The sequence below is a fragment of the Schistocerca gregaria genome, chromosome 1 (genome assembly GCF_023897955.1).
Source record: "Schistocerca gregaria isolate iqSchGreg1 chromosome 1, iqSchGreg1.2, whole genome shotgun sequence".
Taxonomy (NCBI): domain Eukaryota; kingdom Metazoa; phylum Arthropoda; class Insecta; order Orthoptera; family Acrididae; genus Schistocerca; species Schistocerca gregaria.
In genome coordinates, this window is record NC_064920.1 from 1,028,673,087 (window position 1) to 1,028,691,396 (window position 18,310).

General features: G+C 41.0%; 1 protein-coding gene across 1 annotated transcript in view; it reads left to right on the forward strand.

The window, feature by feature from the left end:
- LOC126285417 (short transient receptor potential channel 4-like) overlaps nucleotides 1-18,310 on the forward strand; it is a 214,960-nt gene that overhangs the window by 36,140 nt on the left and 160,510 nt on the right. The window contains exon 4 of the mRNA XM_049984823.1: nucleotides 3,850-4,073. Within this exon, the coding sequence (XP_049840780.1) occupies nucleotides 3,850-4,073 (224 nt within the window). The remainder of the gene's footprint in view (nucleotides 1-3,849; nucleotides 4,074-18,310) is intronic.

Below are 18,310 nucleotides of genomic sequence, written 5' to 3' on the forward strand. Positions count from 1 at the left end.
ATCGCGTGGACTGAGATCCGGTGAACGAGCAGACCATGCAACTGGACCCCCTCGTCCAATCCATCGACCAGGGAAGACACGATGGAGATGCGTCCGGACGTTAATGGCGAAGTGGCCCGAGCACAGTTATGAATCACCCACATAACCCTTCGAATCTTCAATGGCACTTCTTCCAGCAGGGGAGGCAACTGAAATCGATACCGTTATGAATCACCCACATAACCCTTCGAATCATCAATGGCACTTCTTCCAGAAGGGGAGGCAACTGAAATCGGGACTCATTTCGTCTAGGGTCCAATCGATACGGTCACGAGACAAGGAGACGCGCTGCAGGTGATGTCGTGCCGTTACCACAGACACTCGCGTCGATCTTCTGCTGCCACAGCCAATTAACGAAAAATTTCGTTGCATTATAGTAACGGATACCTTGGCCAAATGTCTCGCATTGATTTCTGCGGTTATTTCATGCAGTGTTGTTTGTCTGTACCACTGACAACTCTACGTAAACGCCCATGCTCCCGTCATCCACTGTGTTGTAGATGGTGAGAGGTAATGCCTGAAATTTGACGTCCTCGGTACACTCTTGCCACTGAGGATCTTGGAATACTGGATTCCCCAAATATTTCCCCTAACAGAGTATCCCATTCGTCACGTTACGTTCCGCATTCGAAGTCTGTTAATTTCCGCAGTTCGGTCATAATCACCTGAGTACAAATGATGGAACCGTCAATGCACTGCCCTTTTGTACCTTGTGTATGTGATACTACCACCATCTCTATAAGTGTATACCGCTGTCCTTTGACTTTGGTTCCCTCAGTGTAAGGGTACTTCCATATGACTGTCATTGCACCTTTTTCTGCTCCAGTTTCGAGTGGTAGGTAGATTGTTGGTAAGACTCGAATCCCTTTAATTTTATCTTCATGGTCTTTGCACGAGAATTACACAGGAAGAAGCAATATACTGGTGTCCTGTTCTAGTAAAAACGAATTTTAACAATCACGCCGTGATGCACACCGCCTCTCTTGTAGCGCCTTCCAATGGATTTCGGGTTGAGTTGGGTTGATTTGGGGGAAGAGACCAAACAGCTAGGTCATCGGTCTCAACGAATCAGGGAAGGATGGAGAAGGAAGACCGCCATGCCCTGTCAAAGGAACCATCCCGCTCAGTCTAGAGTTGGATCAGCGTCTCCTTGATGCCTTCGCGCTTACTAAATGAGCCTGTGAGCGAACATGCTGCTCTTCTTTGGATCTTTTCTATTTCCTCTACCAAAGCTATCTCGAACGACTTCCAAACCTAGAAGCAATATTCAAGTAACAGATCAATGAGATTGTCCATGTTGAAAGGTAATGCCTGAAATGTGGTATTCTCGGCAAATTCTGGACACTGTGGATCTCGGAACATTGAATTCACTTACGATTTCCGAAATGGAATGTCACATGCGTCTAGCTCCAACTGTATGAAGCTATCTCATATACTGTAACTAGCTGTGCATCATATTCAGACAGACCACTATTAACAGGAAAAGTTTTTTTTTTATTAAATCTATCTCGGTCTATGAAAACATTATCTAACAGTGTGCTGCTTTTCTGTACCATCCAAGAAGGAAAATCAATAACTGACATCAAACTAAAAGAACCAAGTGATACTTCAGGGTCAAACTTTCTATCGCCTGAGTACAAAGGACAGCTCCGCCAGTGCACTGACATTTTATATCTTGTGTACGAGATACTACCAAGATCTGTATATGTGCATACCACTATTCTGTGACTTTTGTCCACTCATTGTATATTGTGAAGAGTTATGGTAGTACAGGGTGTCCGAAAAGTCTTTCCCTGATTACATAAATTGATAACTCAGGGTAGAAGAAAGATACAAATATGAAACATGTGTCGAATTGTTTACTACTATCAAAGTTTTTTTCTGTATTAGGTTCGCAGTACGTAAGTAGTTGTTGAGGTGCAGTGCCCAGGAAGCCATATTAACCAATCAGGAGAAGGCACAGTGTGTCCTGTGGTACCATGAGACACGATCACCAACCACAGTGCAGAGACACTTGCAGAGAACATTTGGAAGGAATCAACCTCATGTCAAGAGCATTAAAGCCTGGTGTGAGAAGTTCAAGAACACAGGATCGGTTGCTGACCATCTGAGCTCTGGTCGACCAAGAATCTCAGCAGACAGGGTGGAAGTTGTAAGGCAGTCATTTCTGCGAAGTCCGAAGAAATCAGTGCACAGGGCCTCACGTGAATTACAAATGCCAAAAAGCTCTCTCCATGACACAAACGTTTATTGTTTGATGCATACAAACTGCAAATCGTTCAGGCCTTGTTGCCCAATGACAGTACACGTCGATATGAATTTGCATTCGAAATGCTATCACGTATTGAGGACGTTGATGGTTATCTCAGACGAATTGCCTTTTCCGACGAAGAGACCTTTTTTGTCAGTGGAGTAGTGAATCGCCATAATACGCGCATCTCGGGTTCACAACTCCCTGGCGAGGTCATGGAGTTTCCAGAGGTAGTCCAAAGGTAAACGTTTGGTGCGCGCTATTGCACGATCGGATTATAGGGCCATTCTTCTTCGCTGAGGCTACCATCACATCTGCAGTGTATCTGGACATGTTGCAACTGTATGCTATTCCTCAGCTGCTTCGGTATCACCGCGATGTCTTGTTTCAGCAAGACGGTGCACCAGCTCATTGGGGTTTGGACGTCCGTGCCTATCTCGATATGACCTTTCATGGGCGATGGACTGGTCGTGATGGGCCAACGGTTTGGCCTCTACGCTCTCCTGACATAATCCCATTAGACTTCTTTCTATGGGGTTATGTCAAGGACGAGATCTACCGAACACGTGTACCAGATCTCGAAACTCTGCGGTAACGGATAACCACAGTTGTTGAATCGATCCCTCCAGTGATATTGGTTAATGTGTGGACGGAAATTGAATATCGCCTTAGATGTGTGCTACGTGCTACCAAGGGTGCTCATGTGGAAGTTTACTGATGTGTGAAAAAAGCTTTGATAGTTTGTAAACAATTAGACTCCAGTTTCATATTTATGTCTTACTTCTAACCTGAGTTATCAATTTATGTAATCAGGGAAACACTTTTCGGACACCCTGTGTAACACTCTTTCGTGGCACGCCCGAGATTACCTTTATGTCTAAAGATCTCTCTCCGTTGAGAATGACATACTGCGCCTGTTTACTAAGAACTTCTCAGTCCAGCATCCTAGTTGGTCTGATATTTCACACGCTCTTAATTTTGTTCATTAGGCGACAGTGCGGAACTACATCGAATGGCTTCCAGAAGTCAAGGAAGAGAGTATGAGCGTGGGAGTCGGAATCTGCAGCCATCTGGTATCCAGACGAATAGAGTGCGCTGGATTTCACACGATCTTCGCTTGTGGAATCCATTTGGATCAGTGGAGGAGATCTCGGCCTCCAGAAATATTGTAACCCGAGCGTTATACTGTTTGGTAGACGCACAGCGGCCTCTTACATCTGGACTGCAACTGCTGCTCAAGTACACCATTCTTCAGGTCAAAAATACAATTAATTTATCGAACAAGGCGACAACATTCGGCTTTAGATAGCTCGAATTTTAGGTGAAGACCTCCATCAGCCAATCACTCATCGCTTGGAGTGTTGTTGTCCAGGCCTGATTCCAATACAATGTGTTTGGGGTCCCCCAGATGCATCCTGCAACTCTCTGTCCTCACTAGTGGTAAAGGTACATCTACTTACTTCACCTGGTTTCTCTCCACTGTGAATCGACAACTTTTTTTGAACTTTGCGAAATGGCAACTATATTGAGCACTGGCACAGCACGTAAGGCTTTTGCAGGAGGGACTTGGAGGAGGACTCCCTAGTGCGAGCGACCAACCGACTGAACCAGTACCGCGCTGTCATTAACCCGGCCTACATCTGCCTTTCCTCGGAGGATCCCATCCTGACGGCCTTCCAGCTGTGCATAGAGCTGCGCCAGTGGGCCAAGGTTGTGGAGGAGTTCCGCATCGAGTACACGAGTCTCTCCAAGGAGGTGCGACGCTTTGCTGTGGAGCTTCTGGGTACGTACTCCAATACTGCGCCATACTTGCTTGTAACTCTCTTAGTCCCAAGCAAGGTTTCTGCGTTAAATATCGACACATACTAGCACTGAGCTTCTGAGGCGATAAGTGTCTACTTAATTTTTATTTATTTATTTGTTTTTAGCCATCAGGCCCCTAAATGGTATGTTGTGGCACGTCACAACTTCTTCTCCTGCGTCCTGTGCCAACGTCTTCATCTCAGAGTAGCACTTGCACACTGTACTTAGTTATTTGTTGGATGTATTCCAATCTCTGTCTACCCTACAGTTTTTATCCTTCCTCATTTTTATATTAATAGTCTACATCTACACCCATACTCCGCAAACCACCTGACGGTGTTGTGGCGGAGGGTACTTTGAGTACCTCCATCGGTTCTCCCTTCTATTCAAATCTCGTATTGTTCGTGGAAAGAAGGATTGTCAGTATGCCTATGTGTGGGCTCTAATCTCTCTGGTTTTATCCTCATGGTCTCTTCGCGAGATATACGTAGGAGGGAGCAATATACTGCTTGACTCCTCGGTGAAGGCATGTTGTCAAAACTTCAACAAAAGCCCGTACCGAACTACTGAGCGTCTCTCATGCAGAGTTTCCACTGGAGTTTATCTATCGTCTCCGTAACGCTTTCGCGATTACTAAATGATCTTGAACGAAGCGCGCTGCTCTCCGTTGGATCTTCTCTATCTCTTCTGTCAACCCTATCTGGTACGGATCCCACACTGGTGAGCAGTATTCAAGCAGTGGGCCAACAAGTGTACTGTAACCTACTTCCTTTGTTTTCGGATTGCATTTCCTTAGTGCTCTTCCAATGAATCTCAGTCTGGCATCTGCTTTCCCGACGACCAACTTTATATGATCATTCCATTTTAAATCAATCCTAATGCCTACTCCCAGATAATTTATGAAATTAACTGCTTTCAATTGCTGACCTGCTATATTGTAGCTAAATGATGAAGGATCTTTCTTTCTATGTATTCGCAGCACATTACACTTGTATACATTGAGATTCAATTGCCATTCCCTGCACCGTGCGTCAATTCGTTGCAGATCCTCCTGCATTTCAGTACAATTTTCCATCGTTGCAACTTCTCGATATACTACAGCATCATCCGCAAAAAGCCTCAGTGAACGTCCGATGTTATCCACAAGGTCTGTTATGTATATTGGAATAGCAACGATCCTACGACACCTGAAATCACTCTTACTTCGGAAGACTTCTCTCCATTGAGAATTACATGCTACGTTCTGTTATTAGGAACTCTTCAATTCAATCACACAACTGGTCTGATAGTCCATATACTCTTACTGTGTTCATTAAACGACTGTGGGGAACTGTATCCCGCTAATTTTCAACATCCTTCTACAGACAGCATCTCAGACGCTTCGATTCTCTTATTTTTCGATTTTGCAACAGACTACGATTCACTTGCACACGATTCGGTGTTCCAAACGTGCATTATCAGAGATTTCTTCCTCATGTTAGACTTAGGACAAATATAACGGGCAGTCAGATGAAAACGTTACAGGTGGAAAAAAGTACAAGCGTTGATCCTTCATTTTTGCAAACAGACATGATTGTTTATTTTCATATGTGACGGGACGCCGCATAAATATTGACATTTTTATTAGTTGTAAACCTTAGTTAAGTATTTTATGAATATAATTAGTATTAAAGAAACAGTTAATGTTCTTGAAACAATTGGTATGCAGTAATAATTTAAGAGTAGCATCTTTATTTAATGTCGATGAAAATAAAAAAAATGATCAAAAGAGACGCGATTGTACGGCCAAGGAGGAAGGACGTATTTTATGACACACACACTGTTTTGTTTCGTGGTACGGAAGGCAGCCACTGAGCGGCTACACTTATTCGTATTTCTGCTTAAATAAACTTGTTATTATTATTACAAAATAAATTTCTTTGTAATAGTTGTCACCTCAAATGCTCGCAGTGGCTAACTATTTTTAATAAGCATTTTTTCAGTAATTTGCGCTGAAAGAAACTCATCTTCCGATGCAGCCTCTGGTCGGCCTTTACGCGCCGAACTATTAATTTATTTTTCAAAGTGTTAACAGTAACTGTAAATGCGAGAGATTTTGTTATAAAAACCTTTTTAAATTGCAACAGATAATTAATTTACGTTAAAGTTCATGTTTTTAAACTATACATATTCCATGTGTTCAGTAAGTTTTATCTTGGCCGCTCCACGGCAACTGTCGAAATTCTCTCAAGCCTTTCTTTGCAATCAATAAATAGAAATTAACAAGATTACATTCAATTCAGTTAACGGCAACTATATTTCAGTCATCATGTTCAAAATCTAAAGTTGATACATGAATAAATGAGGCAATTCAAGAACCCGTTTCATATTTACTTATGCACGTAAGTGAAAGTGATAAGAAAAGACAATATCCCTGAGAGAAAGAATCATGTTGATAAATTAAAAATAAACATATATAAAATGCATATTTAATTTCTTTTTTATACGACGTTACAAATGTCAACGACGTCACACATAGAAATTTACGCCGTTTGAAGGAAAAGACTTAGCTCTATTTTTCTACATAGTCACCTCTTTTTCTGTGCATTTTTGTAGTCGGTGCTCCAATTTCTGTATCCCCATGCCGCAGAAAGCCGCCGCCAACCCGTCAAGGAAGCGTTTCACATCTTCTTTGACCTCATCATCGTTCTGGAAGCGTTGGCCACCCAAGAGTTTCTTTAAGTTGGGGAACAAGTGACGATCACTAGGCACGAGGTTCGGATTGTAAGGTGTGTGCGACATGACAGCACAACCAGAGTTTGTCACGAGTTACTGGGTTTGGCGGAACAGGTGAGGTCGGGCTTTACACCTTCTGTCAGTCGTCCTCTCCCACGGTTCTGGACAGTCCGCCTGAGTTTTCGTAGTGATTTGATTGTTGCCCCAGGTTCCACGAAACAGATCACCAGTATCCGCTTACGATCCCATAACACAATGGCCATTACTTTGCCAGCATAAGGAGTATGTCTGAAATCTTTGCGACTGGTAACCCTGAGTAAGGTCATTGTTTGGATAGTTCTTTTGTTTCGGGAGTGAAGTGAAACACCTACGTTTCGGTTCCGGTAATAATGGAGTCCGCCAATCCTTCCTTATCTTCTTGACACTTTTGAAGAAACTGGCGAGCACAGTGAAGGCGTTTCTCCTTGTGTTCTACTGTCAACATACGCGGTGCCCATAGAGCAGAACACTTGTGATACCACAATTTTCCATCAACGCTCTTTCAACTGTATCTCAAGAACTCCCAGGAATCGAAGCAACAGCTTCAAGGACGGTGATCCTCCTGTTTTCAAGCACTTCGCGTTGGACCATGAATTGCTATAATTATAAAAGGTGGCAGTTTTATTTACGCACTGTCTTTTTAATAGATATGATGTTATCTGATACTCAAGTACTAATGCAAAGAAACGCAATGATGCTAAAATGATTTAAATTCTTGCTATGATTTAATCTTTAAAACTTAGTAATTCTCTTCCTGTTAATATTTAATTAATTAACTTAGGTCGTTCAGATTTCGTAGCGCGTTAAAATTTAAAGTTGTTCAGTCGCTGTTTTGTTTTCTTTCAATTGTTGCGAGCCAGCGATGGTGCAATTCTGTTCGCTTTCAAGTCTACACATTTATAAAAATCGGGTCCAGGAAACACTTTTGTGATCACGGTTGCGATTTAGACGGTATTCGCGTAATTGTGCTGATTAAGAGTTATCGTTTCCGAAAGATGCAGGTTCGATTAAAGGTGTGTGCACTTTTGCGCGTATAATGAAAATATTCCTAACACGTCGTGTAACAACAAGTAACAGGCGAATCACAACCGTGGTCAAACGAAGAAAATATATGATGACATAAATGTTCTTCGCTGTTATTCAGCGCAGGTTTAGGTTAAGCACCGCAATTTTCAGTCCAGAAATCACAAGACGATACACTTTAGAAATATTTGTTTTGAATAACTTGTATTTACCTTTTCTTATACAATATGGTGATTGTCCGCAAGGATTATCCCTCTATCTCTCTCCTTTTTATAGCCTTTATACATTCACATTACATACATCGATTAAGAAACATTTCTTTCTCTACCGACCAGTACAAGAACAAAATCCGCTCCGACAAAATGTCTTACATAGAATCCGTTTTCACTTAACAATCATATATAGTTTTGTAGTTCAAACAATGCTAGTTCATTCCGTGCACTAGAAAGTCTTTGATTCACTGAGCACAAAAATTAAAATAATAAAATTATAATTACATTTTTAATATCGCCAATTCTTCTTTATATCACGAAAATAAGGTTTGACATCGTCGTAATATTATTTTTCATCGTTGTAGCACTATAACCATCCCGATAACCGCCTCGAAAGTGAACGTCTTCCACTCCGTTCTTCATCGTGAACCTCCTCCCGACCGTCGCTAAACTCCCTGCACCATTTTCGGATGTGTTGAATGGACATACACTTGTCACCATACACTTGTGTCAACTGACGATGAATATCCACGGCCAGTGTCCTGGACTCGAACAACGGACTCCCGCTTGCCAGTCTTCGGCTGTCAGATCTTCATCCCAGCACACAGGTGACTGCTGATGTGAGGCCGTCTCCTTACCGCCCTCATGAGTCACCCGGCTATGTAAAGATCAGTCTTCTAATACTTTTTAACTTCTGTCTTCTGGCGCCGAGGCTGCTGCTTGCTATTCCATTACAGCGGCGGACTTGGTGCGTCTGTGCATGATGTAGTCTCTTCTTGCATTACGGTCTTCAGCACCGAAACTGAACTGAAAACTACTCCTCTTCTTCTGTCGGGCCCACTGCGTTTCGCGTATTTATTCACTTCAGTTCACTGGAGGTGAACGACTTCACGGTTATTGCCTCGTCTGACACGTTGAAAAGCTTCTCGAAGAATCTTCTTAACGTCGGTCATTGGCTCTTGGAATGTAGGCGAGGGCCTTTGCTAACATGTGACAACTGAGAAACACGTGAGCCGGTCGGGCGATGCCCTGACGGCTGAATCGACAGCTTCTCCTGAACGTGCTATGCTGACTTGCAAGCGCCTGCCGTTCCCACTGCTGCTTTGTCCGTTGTTTGTCAGTGTTTAATTCTTCTAAACTAAACCAAGTTTTTCATTTGGTTTCTAATTTCTACTTCACTTTGATTTCACTAATTTTTTTACTTATCTTAAGTACCACTCAACAGAAGAGATGTTCCGCCTGATGCAAGGCAGTGTTTGTTTCTTTTACTTTTCCCAAATATGTTTCAGAACTGAATGTGCTATCTGCAGCAAGATTTTGTATTTTTCATACTGTAGAGTATTGTAGCATGGTAACATTTCAGTTTCAGCTTATAGTTATTTATGCAGGGTGATTCCATGATGCTGGTACAAGCTTTCAGGAATGACGGAGAAGTGTAAATCTATCATTTGAGGTATGGAACACCGGTACGGAAACAATTTAGTCGGAAGTTATAAGGGAAAATCGTTGTAGTGCCACAGTCTAATATAACAGTCACGACACTTCGCCTCCATTTTGTTGCCTACCGCGCCAGCAGCGCCCCAAGCGGTCAGTAACTTAAACTGTGAGTTCTGCGCGATCGTGAAAGCGAATAGTGGTTGTTTATTTTGATTTCTACAATGGTTTTTACAAATAGGAGCGTTTGTAGCGCAATTAATTGCATTAACAACAGGAAGAAGACACCACAGCTGTCTTTTTTAAGGTTTCCTAAGGATCCTGAGAGGTATATACCGAACTGTATCGTCAGGATACACTTGCAAACTAAATGTGTATTAATGATTAATGTTTCGTTTAGGAGCTGAAAATGGCTAGTTAATAGCAGACAAGAAGACCTTATGAAAAAAGACCCATTCTATCTGTATAAATATATTAGTTTTTGTTCGCTACATTTGGAACAAAACGCGTTCATGAATGCAGACAATAATAAACTCGTGTGGAATGCAGTGCCCACACTGTTTGACATCCCATATAAGCCACCTCAACTGACGATGAAGAGGAAACTGTCACAATGATTCGACAATCCGCCTAAAGCTGTAAAACAGTCCTATGACACAGAAGCAGCCAGTTCAGCTCTGTGTATCAGTGCCAGATTCGTAGGAATCGCCAACACAGACCTGCTTTGACGATGAAGTGCTTAGATTAAGTGCAGTTATTCTCGTCCTACAAAAGCGTAATGTTTGGTATGTATTTCATTCACTTCTGCTGTTAGTCACTTAATTTTCCTTGCTGTATTCGTGTGATGACATTATTTTTTTAGCACCTTCTTCACTGACAGATTGAAAATTATTCAAATATTTGGTTTTGCGTGAAATGTCATGTAATCAGCTCATTATAATGTTTTCAACATATTTCTCCCACTATTTGGCAGTTGATTGTCCCACTTAGAATAATATAAAGCCGGCCGGAGTGGCCGAGCGCTTCTGGGCGCTAGTCTGGAGCCGAGCGACCCGTACAGACGCAGGTTCGAACCCTGCCACGGGCATGGATGTGTGTAATGTCCTTAGGTTAGTTAGGTTTAATTAGTTCTAAGTTCTAGGCGACTGATGACCTCAGAAGTTAAGTCGCATAGTGCTCAGAGCCATTTGAACCAATAATATAAATATGAAGGTCGTACTTGTGTCAGCAGGCGACAATGACAAACACAATAAGCCTACAGGACGATAAATGAGCAGTTAATCGCTTTTGCATGTAGAGGTACATGTCTGTGCTTCTTACGTGTGAATCCGTGTGTTTATATTCTTTTGATATCAACGTTGTTAAGCTGCAATTCTATCCAATGTTAAAGTGTTTCATCACGAATGTGTTGTAGCTTGCCACTCGATTCATGGCTTTTGTCCATATTTACGGTTATTTTAGAATAATTTTTAGAAACATATATACCTTCTGATACCACACAAACCCTTGGAGGCAAGCAAATAACTCAAATATTTTGTAAATTACGTAGGAAATGGATGAAAAACAAACATTATGCTTAAGACGCGTCTGACGTTCACCTTACTCGCCGCTTGGAGCGCTAGTTTCGCTTCATCTGTCAAACGGTAACAACTTCTACAGGAGTGAGTGTCGCGAATGTTATATTAGACAGTGTTAGTGTCTCTAACAGTGGACCTCTTATGCTGCAATCTCTTTGCTTTCCAAATTTTTGGAGGAAGTATTATGGACCGAAGCAAGAAAAAAATTTTGTAGTAAATATGGGCTCTAAAATGCGTATCTTAATAGCTACTAGTAGAAGACTTGTGTTTCACAGTAGCGAAGATGAACAACTGCTCATAGGTGTTAAGATAAGCACTTTAAAGCTCACGTCTACTAGACTCTTTTTCTTGCTTTAGTGCGTACTACCTCCTCTCAAAATATGGAAAGCAAAGAATTTGCAGTTGAAGAGGTCCACTGTCAGAGGTATCAAAACGATTTTCTCTTATACCTTTCGACTCGGTCGTTTCCAGACCGTGGCCACTTACCTCGAACTGCTACATTATCCTTCTCCATCATCCCTGAAAGTTTTTAAATCATCATGGAATCACCTCTGTATACACACAGGGTGCTCTAAAACTCCCCTTACAAACTTCTATGTCTTATAAGGGGACTGAGTAGAAAATATTTGGAATGAGAACCCATATCCGGAAATGAACCGCTTATGTGCTACAGGCGTTTGAAAATATGTTAGCTAGGCAGGTATGCAACAGGGTAGTCATGGTGGAGAGTGCTTACGTCAGATCGGCTGATGTCATTTGATATCTGTCCAACCACTCTGACCTAGTTCGAGCTTCGTTCGCTTGTCTGTGAATGTTAGAGCAGCATGATTGATCACACGTTCGTAGGATTCACCGACATGATCCTTCTGTATACCGAAGCTTACGGGAGTGGAAGAACTGCTCGTCGCTTTAACAAGATCGTTCGCTACGACGCCCAACTCCACCGCATACCCTTTTCGCCACAATTACGCAACGGCTGCGAGAAAGGGGTGTCTTCACCGTCAGCAGGCGTGACTGTGGTGCTCGAAGGACACGCCACACACCCGAATTGGAAGAAGGCGTACGGCACCATATTAAAGAGAACAATATCATTCGTAGGTACAACATGTGCACCTAACTTAGAGGTCGCCACAACGAAAGTTACTTGTAGTGGATGAGAATTTTAGCCTTCCTTTGAAAAGGACACAAAAAGTTTAACTGTAAACAACAGTGTTTGTGAAAACTGATTAAATTTCCTCTTTGTTTCTTTGGTTATTAACGAATGAAATTGTAAAACAGGTGATGTGCTGGACCACGCCTAATAAATTACTTGTAAAAGTGGTCGCGTAACCAATGTGTTTTCATATAGTTGTAGCACGGAAACGGTAACTTTCCGCCCGTGGGTTCGAGTTCAAAATATTATCTACTCAGCCCCTCTATAAGCCCTAGGAGTTTGTAAAAGGAATGTTAGAGAATCCCGTATGAAGGAGTGACAACTGCACGTCAAATTTTGCGTTTGTTTACATATATAGTTAATTGTACACAGCGGCCGCCATGCTAGTCGTGCGGTCTAACTCACTGCTTCCCGAGCGCGAAGGCGTGCCGGTGCCCGATACGAATCCGCCCGGCGGATTAGTGTTGAGGTCCGGTATACCGGCCAGCCTGAGGATGGTTTTTAAGGCGGTTTTCCATCTGCCTCGGCGAATGGAGCTGGTTCCCATTATTCTGCCTCAGGTACACTACGTGGGCGATTGCTGCGCAAACACCTGTCTCCACGTATGTGTACACCATAATTACTCTACCACGCAAACATAGGGGTTACACTCGCCTGGAATGAGACGTTCCCAGGGATGACCACTGGGGACCGAACCTCACAGTAACCCTAGGTTCGGTGTAGGGCGGCGGTGGGGTGAGTGGATTGCTGTAGCCTGTTGTGGGGTTGTGTACCAGTCAGGGATATGGCGGAAACGAAGACTCCGTCGTTTCTCGGTCCCCAGTTCAATACATGCACACATACATAATTATACATATCACGGACCTAATACCCGAAATACTGAACTTTAATTCTGTAACGAAAATTAAGCTTAGAATACTGTTTCGGAAAACAAATATTTATACAGTTCTACATATACCTTATTGATGGTAATAAGTTGTCTTTATCCTGGCAATTTTACAACTACCACACATTTTCTTACAGCCTGTCAGCTGCAAATAAACAAAAGCGCTTTCTATTTTCCGGTTTTCGTCCATTGCAAAGACTAGTTTTATTCGGCATTCGGATGAAAAAAACGACTGAACGAAAGAATAATCGACTGGTCAATCTATTGCTAAAACTAGTCGGTTGGCCCATCACAACGTTTAAGTGCAGCATAGAGCTAACGAGAATGTGGTAGTTGTGACGGTGAAGTTCACTGAGCGAGGTGGCGCAGTGGTTAGCACACTGGACTCGCATTCGGGAGGACGACGGTTCAATCCCGTCTCCGGCCATCCTGATGTAGGTTTTCCGTGATTTCCCTAAATCGTTTCAGGCAAATGCCGGGATGGTTCCTTTGAAAGGGCGCGGCCGATTTCCTTCCCAATCCTTCCCTAACCCGAGCTTGCGCTCCGTCTCTAATGACCTCGTTGTCGACGGGACGTTAAACACTAACCACCACCACCACGGTGAAGTTCTGGCAACCGCGAATGGTTGTTGTGGGTACAGGTCTCGTGGAATCGGCTGAATGCATCTCGTGTGTTCCGCGTGAGCATCACCCAACTACTACCTCATTAGCTATAAACCCCAAAGTAATTTTGAGCAGTCTATAGTGAAGTACCTACTAGGGGTTGGTGGAATGACTGACTGGCAGAATGTAAGATCAATAGGAAACACTAGTGTACAAAACTGTCGTGATGAAAGAGTACATGTTTTAATTAAAATAATGGCGGGACCAAAAAATGACAATCGTATTAAGTGGCATCAAGCATTCTGCCGTAATCGCATATGGAAGAGTGAAACGCAAAAGAATTTTGAGTGGTGCGACTACGTTGTTTGGTCTCCCACGAAAATGGGCAATTTTATTTATTTATGCATTTATTTCACTTGGCAATATTTGGCCCTCTCTTTCTCCTAACTAGACATCCAAAATTACAAATTTTGTAGTACATCAGACAGTAATGAATATACGGAATTTAAGAACGTTGAGTCTTATTAACATCGCGTTAAGCAATTTAATCTTTACGTTCATGTCGAATTTGGGTAACGACGTCGAACGGAAATGTGTTTCAACAGTTCAGAAAGAATCGATATGGACATTAAGGTGACTGGTGAGAGGAAGAGCGGGAAATAATGGGACAGTACTAGAGATGGAAGAGAAAAAACAGAAACAGAAATGGACGTGAAAAGCATAAATAGCTTACAATGTCACAGAGGTAGTAGTTTCTTGTTGGACAGAAGGGAATTGGCTAGAATATGTCAAAAGGGTAGCTACGTCAATGGCAACAGACAAAGCTTTAATCTCTGAACGCAGAGTGGGTTTGGGTAAGACACAGGTGACAGGATAGTTTGTTCCATTGTTGTATGACTAAAACAAAGAAATATATGCAGAAATTTCAGTGTTGTGCAAAGATACAGAGTAGATGCTGGTCGTCTCCGATCTGGCTACGTAATGATGATTGGCATTTGATAAGTTAGGACAGTTATTGAGGACACCAGTGACTAAGGAACCCACGAAGTACAGACACGTGGCCTCTTTGGTAGCATCCAGCGTAAATGGGAACAGGAAAGACTGACGTGATCAAACAACAGAACATTACACACATATATTACGCAAGACTTCAAGGGTTTTGCAAAGCAAGATCATTTTGTGACAGTGGGTGGAGCGGGAAACAGCATTGATAGGGATCAGGGCTACAATATTGAGTGTGACCTGGTAAAAATGGCATCTCAACGAACCTTACAGATGTTGACTCGGTTCCTGCTTTTGTGCGGTATGACAGACCCCTAATTGAACAGCTCTGTAAGGAGGGTCAATTTGGAGCTAGATGAGCTGCTTTGGGCGGCTACTTTGTCAGCCACAGGTTTGGTTCCTGTTGATAGTCTTAGTAGACGTGACTTTACAGGACATGGCCTGCTATTCAATATGAAAGGGAAGATTAAATTGGCTGGAGTGGTACCAAAATCTTTAAGGGAATGCACTGAAACTCATGGGAGTACCTCTTTTTTAGGCTAAGATCAGTGTCCAACGATTCAACATTGAATGAAATTAAGCTTAACGAGAATCTCAGACAGGCAGGTACTAGAACTGTTAACATATCACAATGTCTCAAAAACTACAGTGAAAAATAATGTTAATATGTCACAACGTTCTCATAAAAGCACAGTGAAAAATGATATAAATATATTGCTTAAGAATATCAGGGAATTAAAAAACAAATTAGACAAGCTTCTTGTTTGTTTAGAAGATTTAGAAACTGAGGATGGAATAGATGTACTATGCCTGTCTGAAAATCATATAGCCTGAGTCATGGAAAAAGTAAATTACTGTAGGTGGATATAAGTTTTCAGCACATGTAAGCAGAGGCACTACGAAGAGAGGCGGAGTCGCCATATATGTTAAAGTTTATCATAGGGAAAAATTTAGAAATTAAAAAATTTAGTGTAGAGCAACATATAGAAGCATTTTGCGCAGGACAGCATATAGAAGCATGTGCGTTAAGAGCCTAAACCAAATAATGGTAATTTTATAACTGGAGCTGTGTACAGGTCCCCATTGGGAAATTGTTGTTTGTTGGGACTGCAATGCAGATTTTCTGAAAGACTCCGGTAGAAAGTTTGACCCTGAAGTATCACTTGGTTCTTTTAGTTTGATGTCAGTTATTGATATTCCTACTTGGATGGTAGAGGAAAGCAGCACACTGATAGATAATGTTTTTATAGACCGAGATAGATTTAATAAAAAAAACTTTTCCTGTTAATAGTGGTCTGTCTGAATATGATGCACAGCTAGTTACAGTACATGAGATAGCTTCATACAGTAATGTTAAACAGTCCTCCAAAATAGTGCATTCAATTAACGATTTAAAAGTTGCAGATTTTAGGGAAAGCTAGCAACAGTTAGACTGGGATGAGGTGTACAGGGAATCTGATGCTAATTTAATATTTAATCTATTTGATGACACCTTCATGAATACATTTTAAGACAGTTGCCCTAAGAAAACAATGGAATATAATTGTAAGATACCATCTAAAGAGCCAGGGCTTACAAAAAGGATAAAAATCTCTTCTAAACAGAAAAGAGAAATATATCTTATAGCTAGGAGTGATGATACAGAAGCAGTGAAACATTACAAAAACTACTGCACTGTATTAAGAAAAGTTATTAAGAAGTCCAGAAATATGAGCATTATGTTTGTGATTCACGCCTTTGATATTAAAATTAAAACAATTTGGAATATTGTTAAAAGGGAAACAGGGCAACCAAGAGCACAGGAAGACTGTACTTCTATCAAACTCAATGAAAATATTTCAACAAAAAGTCAGAAATAGAAAACATTTGTAATAATGTGTATTACAAAATGCAAGACTGTATATTGAAGAGGCAATACTTATGCAATTTGATAAAATTTAAATTCAACCCACACTTCCTGCTGAAATTAGGAAAATAATAAATTAACTCAAAAGTAAAACCTCAAATGGAATTGACAGAATTTACAACACAGAACTAAAAGTTTATTCCCAACAGATAAATAAGATTCTCAGCCACATATGTAGCAGTTCAATGAAACAGGGCATTTTTTCCAGATAGACTGAAATATGCTATTGTTAAACAATTCCGTAAAACAACTAGCTCCCAATCTCACTTCTGATGGCATTATCAAAAATTCTTGAAAAAGTAATATATTCAAGAGTAGCATCACATATCTGTAAAAATGAAGTACTAACAAAATGTCAGTTTGGTTTTCAGTGAGGGCTGTTCAACAGAAAATACTACATATGCTTACACTGATCAGTTATTAAATGCTCTGAATAACTGAATATTACCCATTGGGATATTTTGTGAACTCTCAAAGGCTTTTGACTGTGTGAATTATGAAATTCTTCTAGTCAAGCTTAAGTATTATGGTATGATTGCGACATTGCACAAATGGTTTAATTCATATTTAATTTGACGAATGCAGAACGTTGAAATTAACAGTACAGATAGTCTGCTAAAATCAGCAGAGTCTTCTAACTGACGAGTTATCAAGAATAGTGTATCACAGGTTTCAGTCTTAGGTCCCTTATTGTTCTTATAATATATTGATTATTTGCCACTCCATATTCATGAAGATGCAAAGCTAGTACTTTTGTTGATGGTACTAGTAATCACGCCCAACAAACAAGTATCAGATAAGGAAACTGCAAATAATGTCTTTCAGAAAATTATTAAGTGGTTCTTTACAAATTGACTCTCACTAAATTTTGAGAAAACACAGTACACACAATTCGGTACAGTAAATGGCATAACGCCATTGATAAATATACTTTCAAGAGAAGGCTGTTCCTAAGGCAAAATATTCAAAAATTTTGGGTGTGTGCATTCATGAGAAATTGAATTGGAAGAAACACATTGATGATCTGCTGAAATGGTTAGGTTCAGCTACTTATGCTATTAGGCTTATTGCAAATTTTGGTGAAAAACATATCAGTAAATTTGCCTACTATACCTGTTTCCATTCACTGCTTTCATATGGCTTCATATTTTGGAGTAATTCATCATTAAGAGAAAAAGTATTCGTTGCTCAAAAACGTGTAGCCATGATAATTTCTGGAACCCAGCTAAGACCACCTTGCAGACATTTATGTAAGGAACTCGCGATATTCGCAGTACCTTCGCAATATATGAAATTTGTTACTAATAATCCACCCCAATTCAAAAATAATAGCGGAGTTCATAGCTACAACACTAGAAGAAAGAATGATCTTCACTATTTTGGGTTAAATCTGACTTTGGTACAGAAAGGGGTGAATTATGTTGCCACAAAAATCTTTGGTCATTTTCCAAATAACATTAAAAGTCTGTCAATAGCCCACCAACATTTAAAAACAAATTAAAAGAATTTCTGGAATGACAACTCCTTCTACTCAGTAGATGAATTTTTAGACATGAGGTAGTAACAGCGTAAAAAAAAAAAAATATTATATTGCGTAAAGAAAAGTTACGTTAAACTGACGCGTTCCACATCATTACGAAATTCGTAGTCATGATCTATTGATAAAG